We start from the raw sequence: 12,177 nt of genomic DNA on the forward strand, positions 1-12,177 counted from the left end.
TATTGTGAACTAATCAATCAAAGCATAAACAATTTTGATGGCTACACTTTGGCTACTCTTCTAATACATTTTTGGCAATAACTAACTCACTTGTAGTTGAATTTATACCTTGTGCTCATATTCTACTTTGGATTCCATCATAGGAAATGCTCCAAGCAGTGAAATTAGATATTTAATGCGTGAAATTTTCGTATATACAAGTATGTTTGCATGCATGCTAAAGTTCACATGTTGTATGTGCATCATCAAAGTATGGCGTACATATTTGAATAGGTGCATATCAAAATTTATGTTGAATATGCCTAAAGCAAATTGTTTTCATTTCGTACAATTTTTACCAATAAAAAAGATACTGTGCTACAGGAAGAAATTCAACGAAAGAATGATTGATATTTCAAAAGTTTAATTTTAATAGAGATTGCAAAATTTTTGAACACATTATTTCAGAGGTCGCCTTTAAATAGGAGTCCCCAACCTCCAGCAGAGTAGGGAGAACCTACACACGAGTGGGATGCAACAAAGCGACTATGGATCAAAACCCTAGGCATTAGAATTGACGGCAGTAAGATTATGATTATGGTTTACTGGAAGCACGGAACGGATAATTTTGATGAAGGGCTGGTGAGATCAGCGAAATGGCTGCAGGCTAATGCTGTTATTATCTCTGTTTCTTTAAAACCCTGGTCGGTCTTCAAGTACGTTCAATGCACGTCGCCCAAATTTTGGCTTGAAGGTTCAGGACATGTGTCAACTTGCGCGTATAGATAATCACAGGTCCATATAGGGCAACTGTTACAACGTGCGGAGTTAGCGCCTTGAAGCAGAGACCCATTAGGACAAATGAATTTACCGCAACAACAAAGCTCGTACTCCTAAAATAAGAAATGTTCCAGTAGAAAGAACAACAAGAAAACACAACATAACAAATATGGTCAAGTATCAGGGGTGCACGTCACAAACAACGTTGACTGCGCGTACGTAACATACAAACATACATACCCCAGACAAATAATGATTTTTTTCTTGGGTATCATTATTAAATGAACCAAATATTAAATAACCAAAATTATATTCATATATTTTTATTAATTAAAATATTTATATGTACAAAAAATTAGTTCAATACAAGTACATATTTTCTTATTTATAAATCAAATAGTATTGAATTAAAAAAAAAAACTGTATGTATAATATTTTCACCAATTGGGCACGAGGAAGGTTTAACTACACTATTTATTTTGTTTAGTACGCTCTTATGAATTTTGTCTCCTTCGTCATATTGCTTGAAAGATGCATAAATTTTGCCTAAAATAACTCCCCATGCATCCTCGTTCAGACTCAAATCTGGACAGGCAGACATTTTTATGACGTTGCTGTAGGTATGGTATGGTATGGTATGTATGGTTCGGTACTCGATTTTCATATTTAATGTATACATCTTTTCTTACTATTTGCTGTATACGTTGTTTAGTTACATCTGGACTAAGTACCTGCTGAATGTGCCGTTTACTCCTGTCATCAATAGTACTTTTACCATCACTAAGCTTATTTACACCATAGTTAACTGGACTTTTCAGAAAATTGGTTCTTGTGTTCCTATGCCTCTTTACCGAATAAACGATTTGAATAACTAATTTGGATTATCCTCCATTTTTCCATTCTTTCCATTTTTCTAGAAATTCAAAAACCTCTATTCTTGTACTTTACTTTACTTTTTGCGAGCATGAATTTTTTAAATGCTAAACCATAAAGTAAATACAAGAAAATAATTATCCCAAGTCGTACCGTTAGCGGAATTCATGTTATGGAGAAAAATAACTTGGCGCATACACACGTGGCCACGCAAACCTTACCACCTATTTTTTTAATGTTACCGCGATTTAACTAATTAAACCTTTCTAAAAACTGAAATATATAAAAAAAGTAAATTCTTCTATTTTTACTATGCCTGAATTTATTGAACAAACAAGTGCGATAATTCACCATCTCATACTGAATTGGTTATTCGTGATCATTTCGCCGCATTTTCAACTAATATCGTCTCGCAACCACCGCTTTCGTCTGATTGTAACTTTTGGCTATTCAGCAAATTTACACGACCGCTCCCGTTTGACATCGTTTTGACTCAGTTGAGTATATGAAAGCTGTTTCGAAGAAGGTTCTGATGATTTTTCCAAGTGCTGTGACAATTCGTTGGCATAAGTGTATTGTAGCGGGAGGGGATTACTTTGAAGAAAATGAAATGTACAAAATTCACCTTTCAATTTGATCCCGCGGTTATAACCGAGTCGCTAACAGCGCGCCAGTCGTTCCTTCTTTTCGCAAGGTGACAACAATTGTAGATTCTCAAGGAAGTGGAGGTCTTCCTCTTCCTCTGCTTCCCCCGGCGGGTACTGCGTCGAAAACTTTCGGAGCTGGAGTGTTTTCGTCCATTCGGACGATATGACCTAACCAGGGTAGCCGCTGTCTTTTAATTCGTTGAACTATGTCAATGTCGTCGTATATCTCATACAGCTCATCGTTCCATCGCATATGATATTCGCAGTAGTCAACGCGCAAAGGACCATAAATCTTCCGCAAAACCTTTCTCTCGAAAACTCGTAACGACGATTCATCACACGTTATCATCGTCCATGCCTCTGAACCATATAGCAGGACGGGAATAATGAGTGACTTGTACAGTTTGTTTTTTTTTGTTGAGAGAAGACTTTACTTCTAGTACTACAGATAACCATATTTCGGGCCCCGGCAAATTCGATCAGCCTCAGCCCATTTGGGAATGTTTCTGATCGGAGTTAATTTACCGGAATTTTGTGCCAAGGATACCTTTTTTACTCACGCTGGCGTTAAAGACGTCAAGCACGACTTTGACATCGTGGATGAGGCAAATCAGCGATATGTTGAAGAACTTCGCTTTGATGCGGATTGTGGCTATAGACGTTCATCCACCGGGTGAATTTATTCAACAAAGAACTTGCATTAAATTCTGTGTGCGGAATCAAATTTCTGGGGCCGAAACGTTCAGAATTCTGGAAAAGCCCTTCGGTAATAATTGTTTTCGCGAGCAAGTGTTTTTGATTGGTACAAATTATTCAAAGAGGGTCGAGAACGCGTTGACGACGAATCACGTAAAGGGCAGTCATCAACATCAACTGATGATCAACAAATCAATAAAAATAAAGGAATTGGTGCTTGAGAATTAAAGATTAACAATCAGGGAGCTTACTGCCATTGTTTTTGAATATCGGAAGGATCAGTGAAAACCATTTTAAAAGATCATTTGGGATTAAGAAAAGTGAAAGCACGATTGAATCCAAAATCACTTAAGTTCTTTCGAAAAACAGCGTTGCGATAACGTCTGTGAAACAACGTGCTTCGATTTTCAGTCATGATTGTGTCATGAAACGTATTATTACTGGCGATGAGTCTTGGATCAAAGGCAAAGGTGAGCCGAAACCGAAAAAAACTCGCCAAAGCAAGTCAAAAATGAAGTTTGAGAGCGTCTGGAGTGCGCCAAAGACATCAGGCGAAGATGCCGCCCACTTAGTCTCCGCTGTGCGAAAGGAACTAGTTGGAGTATGGCGCTCAACTAATCGAAACCCGGTATACTGAGGAAGCTCTCTCACTCAGCTAGACGCCGCCTACAGCGCAACCAGGGAGGTGATAACGAAATCAGCCTCAAAGAAGCATTTAAATGCCAAAAAAAGCTCCTGAAGTAAGACATTATCCGAAGTAAGAGATCCTGTTTCGAAAATATGAAATTAGTGGGAAAAAATGGAAAGGTGGTACAAATAATAACCCTGGATGTGAAGAATGCGTTCAACTCCGCAAATTGGGCAAATGTAATAAAAGCTCTACATGATATACACGCTCCTAATTATCTAATAAATATTATAATGAGTTACTTTCAAAATAAGAGATTGCTATTTGAGACGGGCGAGAGCACTCACAGCTACATTATCTCCAATGGAGTGCCGCAAGGCTCGGTTTTAGGCCCGCTGCTATGAAACATGATGTACGACGGGGTGTTAAGAATACTGCAACCAAAAAAACTGAAAACAATCGTGTATGCGGATGACCTCATAGTGGTAGATAGCAGTAGCTAAACATCTGGATGACCTCCCGATCAAACGCAATGACAGCATAAATGGTTTGCGCCGATGGTTTGCTACCATGAGTCTAGAGCTGGCTGAGCAAAAAACAAAAGTCTGGCTGACCATGGGAGAATGTGAGATTAAGTACTTCACAGACGCAGTTGAAGTACGCAAATATTCAGTGGGCATCGTTGCTTCAGAAGCTGCCTATTCAAATATCGTCATGACTTTAGTCCATACTGTCCGACGTGTACAGAGTGTATAGAAGACTCTGAACGCGTGTTCTTTTATTGCCATCGATTATAAGGGGAAAGCTGAAAACCACCGGTGGAAAATTTGACAGCACTTATGTGCGAGTCCTCTGTAAAGTGGAAAGCTGTCAGCGGAGTGGCAGATCTAATTATAACAAGATTGAGACATTTAGAACAGACTAGGCTTCAGTCAGTCCGACCTTCTTCTCTCCCATGAAGTAATACTTTGATCAGTGGTCCCGTGGGAGAGACATGAGATGGGAGTAGGTTATGTTTAGCGGAGTAAGTCTCGCACTCCGGCTTTCGATGCTTCCTCCTACTATAAAAAAAAAACCACGATAATGCACCGTCACATACTGCATTGATTCCTCGTGAGCTTTTCGCCAAATTCTCAACCAATATCATGATACAACACCGTATTCGGCCGATTTAGCTCCTTGTGACTTCTAGCTTTTCAGCAAACGACCGTTTCGAGGTAACCGTTTTGAGTCAATTAAAGCCATTAAACTTGAATCGCTGCGCGCATTGAAGGCTATTCCAGAAATTGCCAAAAGCAACTGCTTCGAGGATTGTAAAAAACGTTCACACAAGTGTATTGGAAATAAGGCGGATTACTATAAGGGGGATTACATAAGATAAGATTGAAGAACCAATAAGGAATTTTACATATATATACAAAGGCTTACAACTTTTTGCGCAATGTAATAATTTTCAAAGTAATGTAAATCGCGAATTATTTTCAACGTACAAATATAAAGCACGCTACGCTCAGCTGTTTCAATATGATAATAATTACATGAGAAAAGTTAAACAAGATACCTTCGGTAATATAAATTTGATTAGCTTCACATTAATATATCAATAATAATTTTACTAACAAGTAAGACGGGTTCCATGTATCTTTAATATTCCAGAAATATATTTAAATGGAATAAGTGATAGTTAATAGTAATTGGTAATAAGTACTATATATTACTTTCAGGTTCCTTTTTTTCTTGTGGCGCATTAGCGTTTCGTAGCAATTTTTATTTACTTTATTTTCTCCGTATTTATTTACAGGTTTTCGATTGCCGCTATGTCACCACAACCAGTGGTATGTTTGAAGCTATTTGCAATCACATTAAATATGCAACTAACAAAGGAAATCTCAGGTGAGCTGATTTAATAACGGGATGTTATTATATTATTATCAGTGTTTTGTTTTGCTCGCATTTATTTTGATTCCTTACATTCAATTTAGTTGTAATATAATGGAATTGTAGTATAAGAGCTTTTGCCGATTTTTTGCGGTTCGCAGAAATTTTGGATCTGACAAGATAAATGTTATTTTGAATGATTTACGGTGGGCTTCAAAAGAAGGTAAGAAACAACAAGTAAGGAAGGGCTAAGTTCGGTTGTATGCATTGTCCTGCAGCCTTATGGGGAAACACCTTCAGAAGTTAGCAAAACTTTATATTAAAAAATTAAGGAAGGGCTAGGTTCGCGTGTGACCGCAAGTTTTATACTCTTGCAACTTGAAAGTATCAAAGCCGGGGAAATACCAATATTTATGTGTTGGCAAAACTTTATATTAAACATAGTACATTGGCCGATTATTGTAATATAAAGTCACTGGAAGTTTGAAAATTTTTATACTCTTGCAACCAGTTGCTACAGAGTATTATAGTTTTGTTCACCCGGTTTTACATATCACATAAAACTAAACGAGATAGATATAGGGTTATATATGTATACAAGGTGCTTTACAAAGTAAACAGGACTTAAAAAAAACAGTACAAATGTTTTTTTCGGCAAAATCAATTTATTTTATTCAAAATATTCTCCTTCATCTTCAATACAGCTTTTTGCACGGTCCAAAAGCATGTCGAACGAGTGTTTTAGCTCGTTGGCCGGCAGTATGCCGGTAAAAGCCTTTTGAATGGCCTCTATGTCTGCATAACGCTTTGCTGTCATGGGCAAATGCATTTTTCCGAAAAGGAAGAAGTCGCAAGGTGCCATATCAGGTGATTGCGGGGAGTGGTTAATGGTTCAAATGTGATTTTTGGTTAAATAATCGGTCACAAGCGTCGTTCGAATGTTGAATTCTGAGCAATTTTTGGTCGTCAGTCAATTTGTGCGGAGCAAACCGTGAACACACCCTTCGTAAAGCCAAATGTTCGGTCAAAATAAGATAAATCGATGTTCTTGAGATGTTCAATTCCACTTCCGTGAATTTTAATGATGATTTCGGCTGATTTTTGTTGAACTCGCGCACAGTTTCGACGGAATTTCCGGTGGTCACGGATTTTGATTGGCCCCAATATTGATCGTCACGACCTCTTTGAAAACGTTGAAACTACTCGTGCATTCTGCTACGGGATAGGGACAAAATTTAATGCTGGCTCTTTGTTCGAAGATCATTTTCGCACAGACAACACAAAAATACTGACACTTAAAACGCAATAACTTCACTTCCAATCAATGAAATGCCATGAAATTCTCACTAGACAATCGATAAAGATAGCAGATTCTAACGCACCAGTTGACATATAGACGGCTCCACCAGGGTGCGCTAGATTCAAAAAGTCCCGTTTACTTTGGAACACACCTTGTACATATGTATGTAAATGATCAGCATGAAGAGAAAAGTTGGAATCCGGTTGACTGTCTATCTGTTCGTTCATGCAAGCTGTAAATTGAGATAATTCGATGCAACTTGGTAAGTGCCATAACTAAGCATTAAATTAAAATATAAAGCTGTAATTTGGTACAGGGGATCACAGTAGCAAGGGGCACCTGTCGGCATAAAACTTTGCTCCAATAATGTCTTCAATGTGTGCCACCTCTTGATCAAAATATCTTTAACCCCAATAAAAACTGTTCAAGCCCCTAGACAACAAATATTTAGAACTTGTTACCTACAGTTGCCTTTTGATCGAAAATGTCGATCAATGTGTCATATACATATGTATATAACTAATTGAAATTAAACGATAATCCTTTTCTTAAAAGGGTATGTCTGGATCGGACCAATACTTCTACTAGACCCCATTTACCTAACATAAAAATGTTCGAACTTCCCGGTGACTCTGCACAGCATGTATCGGCCAATATGTGTGTTATCCCAATGAAAATAAGAGAGTGCGTTTTTTTATAACAGTGTATCGTTGTTTATAAAATATATAAATTTGAGCGAAAACTTGGCCTACATAACTAATATCAGGATTTTCTACCATCTACGAGTATATGATATCGTGATGGCCATCAGAGCTTTCTTCGATTCAGCTTTTATATCCTCAACTGAGTCAAAATGTTGTCAAACGGGTGCGGTCACGTAAATTTGCTGAATAGCCAAAAGTTACAATCAGGCGAATGCGGTGGTTGCGATATTAGTTGAAAATGCGGCGAAGTGATCACGAATAACCAATGCAGTATGAAATGGTGCATTATCGCACTTCTTTATTCAATAAAATCAGACATAGTAATAATAGAAGAATTCACTTTTAAAGCCTCACAAAATGACGCGTATCTCAAATACTAATGAATATTTTGATGTGAAATTTAGCATAGATTTCACTAACAGTACTACCAACTTAGAGAAAAACCAATTCAATTTGATCGCAGTAGTATAATTGACCTTTTTAGGGGCGGGGCCTGCCCACTTTATAAACATTTTCAAACCAAAGGTACTCTTTGCTATTCACTGCCAGACCCATTTGTTTGGCTTCCTTGTCCAGTCTGGAGAAAGCAGAATTAACGGCGCGGTTATTGAGGCCAATGATGTCAATATCATCGGCGTACGCCAGCAGTGGCATACTCTTATAGAAGATGGTACCTTCTTTATTTATTTTTGCAGCTCGAACTATTTTCTCCAAGAGTAGAGTTAACCTTGTCTGAAACATCGTTTGGTATCCAACGGCTCGGAGAGGTCCTTTCCGATCCTGACATCGTTGCTTGTGCACGACTTTTTGGCCAAAAACAACACACTAATGATGCCGCAGCCACCGTATTCCCCAGATCTGGCCCCCTGTGACTTTTTCTTGTTCCCTAAACTGAAGAGGCCCATGAAAGGACCGTTCTATTTTTAGTAAGCAGTGTTGTCACAGCACTAAATCCACGTTCACACAAATATGACGATGGGAATGCTATCAAGAATCGTTGAACGATTGACCACAATCCAGAGTACAATTGCGAGATCGGTTTTTGTAGCCAAAATTCTTGGTAACCATTTTTGAACTTGATTTTTATTTCCTCGTTTGTTGTCAATTCTATAAGTTCTTCTTCCAGCTGAGGTGACATTGCTGTGTTGACATTTGAAAACGGATCCAACACCCAGACTGGTATTTCAAAGTTCAAAATGTCCTGGTATCGTTCGGTAAAGTCAATGTGGAGGTTTTCCAAATGTTGGCAGTAGGCAAACAATTCGTCGGTACTGCATGATACTGATAAATTCGGAAAATTGTGAAACTCACGTCTGTCCGGATTCTTTTTGTGTAGAAGCAGTTTGGCTGCGAAAGCAGCAACGACGTTTTTTGTTTTAATTAAATTTAGTTTATCGCCTTGCAGTTGGAGATTCAACGACATGATTTATACAGGTCTGTCATGTAAGCTATATAATTCTTTGATGTTATGAAATTCTGCATCTTTAGTTTCCAAGAACTCTATAACAGAGTCAAACAGGTTGTAGAATCGAGTCAGACAATTGCCTCTTGATAGCCAGCGAACTTCAATATGAAACAGCAAACGATTGAAATCTTCGTCATTACTAACACAAAGCTGATGAAATAATCTATCATTCAAAGAGCTGTTGCGAATTTTATTAACTGCTTTGATGACATATTGCAGTGATTGAAATAGTTTTTCACTTAAGTTTCTAGCAACTAAATGTTGTCTATGAATAACGCAATGTACACCAAGGACATCTGGAATTTTATTTTTTAAGTGCGCTATTAAGCCTTTATGGTACCCTATCATATCCGGAGCGCCATCCGTAGCAATTGAAATAATATTTTTCAAAGGAATCTCTTTCTCGTCGCAAAACTTTTCCAATACTCGTATATTGAATATGGTTTCGCCTTTTGTATCGGTCTCTAAATTTCTTGCAAATAATAGTTCTTCACATATTTTCTCATCTTTAATAAACCTTACGTAAGACAACAACAATGTTTCATTAGTTGGTAAAGTGGACTCATCGAGCTGAATTGCGAATTGGCTTGTCCTCAGGTGATCGCTCAATGATTCTTCAATGTTTTTCAGCCATTTCATCAATTCGTCTTTGCACAGAATTATTACTCAAAGGAATTTTTCGGATAATATCTGCGGCCAATTTATGAAGCACGGTAGTTATTACTTCATTTATTGCTGGTAATATTAACTCTTCTCCGATGTTATGTGGTTTGCCTTTTTGAGCAATTAACAAAGAGATATTGTACGAAGCTCGAAGTCCGTCGTCATCTTGCTTAGAAGCCGCCGAAAATAGTTTTGCTACACTTGGCTGAGTATTATGCTTCTTCTCTAGGTCTTGAAAATATGCTACATTCTTTTCTCTCTTATCTGGATGCATTTTATTGAAATGATTTTGCAGTCTTGAAGGCTTCATTGCTTCATTCGAAAATGTTTTTAGACATAGAAGACACAAAGGCGAGGATGGGTTTGTGCGATTTTCAATGAATCCGAATTTAATGTATTCGGCACAGTATTGCCGTCTCTTCTTTTTTACTTCCGACATTGTTTTGCTTTGAGAAATACGTTTAACTTCGCCAGTAATGTAAAGGAGGCGTAAGTAATGCTCATCTATTGCGCGCAAAACCACAAATGAATATAAAATAAATATTACATTGTTTATATAGGAATGCTTAAGCACAATTATTATATAGTAGTCCAAAAATATGAATTCTTATTTTTCCTAGAAATACATTTGTAAAAAAGGATCTTTATCTTATGATTATATTATGATAGCAAATGCCCGAATACAGATTTGGCAATGGCAATAACAATACATTTGACAGTTAGTATTCTATAAATTCTATCCTGTAGAAATGCCCCGTTATGAAACGGAGCGACCGATTGACATGATTTTCATTTTTCCAATATTCAATAAAATAGGACAGATATACTTATGAACTACGCGGAGAGAAATATAGAACCGAGTTTGAGCAATCTTTTAATTCATATTAGTTGATGTCCACAAGTTGTTGTTGAGTGTCGATAGCTCATGTAGTCGTTGTCTAAGAGGCCTCCTAGCTAAATAAAATTACAAATAACCGCCCAGGCCTCTACACAACGCCCCATTTTCTTTCTGGGTCTCTTACCGCCCCCCTTGACACCTGCAGCGCCCACAAGGGGGCATTATCGCCCACTTTGGGAAACACTGGTATAATATCTCATGGGGATTACTTTGAAGGGGACAAAATAGATATTCATGAATAAATAAATAATTTTTGAAAAAAACACAAAATTCGCGATACTTTTTGAACACACCTCGTACAGCCGTATAAAAGTGCACTTTCTATAATTGAGGAAATGCAAAATTTTCACCAAGTGGATTTAAATTTAGAGATGTGAGTTTAAAAGCCACTATTAACACAAACATTTAGGTCTAAACGACTTGCAATGACTAATGATTGGCAATAGATTATGAAGGCTGACTAAAGCAAATATAATTTGAAAAGCTCACAAAAATTTGCTTTTCGAGCGCCGTTCATATAGTGAGAGGTTCCAAGATAATTGTGTAGTGAAGAAAATTAAGTTTCCTCAAAGACAAATGATTTGATGTTGCTTTTCATAACATGTTTTGGGACCTCTACACTTTGTTGATGGAATAATGAATGTGCAAAAATATACGACATTGATTAAAATTTTTTTAGTACCCGCAACTGAAGAGCATTATCCTTATCCTGCTTTGAAAATTGACATCGAAATCATAGCTAACTTTGCTCATAATAATACACAAGATTAATTACGAAATTTCTAAAATAACTTGGCCAGATTACAGCGGCAATATTGAATTTAGTGCTTCCCACTTTAATGAAACTATTTTAAAATTATTTGAAAAATATGTTCCAAAGTGTGTTGTTACTCAAAAAATGAGTTCTAATTTATGGTTTTCGAAAGAACTACGTAAATTAAAAAATAGAAAATCTCGTGCTTTTAAACTTAAAAAAAAAACTGGTTTAGTTGCTGACTATTCAAAATATTCTAAATTGCGTCGACAATTTGCTGAACTTATCAAAATATGTTACAATAATTATATAAATAAAGTAAAATATAATATTATACGTAATACAAAATTGTTCTATGATTTCGTCAACTCCAAACGCAGGATTTCTAATTTTCCGTCCGCTATGAAACACAAATCTAGTATGTCTAGTGACAATCACACCATATTTACTATGTTCGCTGAATTCTTCAAGTCCAACTATTCGCCAAAAAATGTTCCGCTTCAGCACAAGTTATGTCCGATTTCTGTCATTAATGCACCTACCATTTCCGAAGCAGACGTCTTATATCAGTTAGTTATATGTCAGTTATATGTTAGAACAATCATACAACTATGGCCCAGATATGATCCCATCATGCTTTCTTAAGAAATGTGCCAATTATACCCCTAACAAAACTATTTAACACATCTCTTATGCAAGGCTTATTTCCATCCATATGGAAAAAGTCATTTATAATTCCTATACATAAGAGGGGATATAGGTCATCTATAGAAAACTATAGGGGAATAGCAAAGTTGTCTGTAATACCTAAACTTTTTGAAGCAATTATAACAGACGAGCCATCTTGGTCCAATTCTGTTCTTTTTATTTATTAATGACATATCATCTGTTGTTAAGTTTTCAAAAGTTTTA

The 12,177-nt window shown here is 36.8% G+C and overlaps 1 protein-coding gene across 6 annotated transcripts in view; it reads left to right on the forward strand.

Annotated features, from left to right (window-relative positions):
* LOC105223466 (nitric oxide synthase) overlaps positions 1–12,177 on the forward strand; it is a 296,079-nt gene that overhangs the window by 54,759 nt on the left and 229,143 nt on the right. For all 6 annotated transcript variants that reach the window (XM_049449814.1, XM_049449811.1, XM_049449819.1 and 3 more), the window contains exon 5: positions 5,405–5,496. In XM_049449814.1, coding sequence (XP_049305771.1) covers positions 5,405–5,496 — 92 coding nt within the window. The remainder of the gene's footprint in view (positions 1–5,404; positions 5,497–12,177) is intronic.

This window comes from Bactrocera dorsalis, chromosome 1, assembly GCF_023373825.1.
Source record: "Bactrocera dorsalis isolate Fly_Bdor chromosome 1, ASM2337382v1, whole genome shotgun sequence".
Lineage (NCBI taxonomy): Eukaryota > Metazoa > Arthropoda > Insecta > Diptera > Tephritidae > Bactrocera > Bactrocera dorsalis.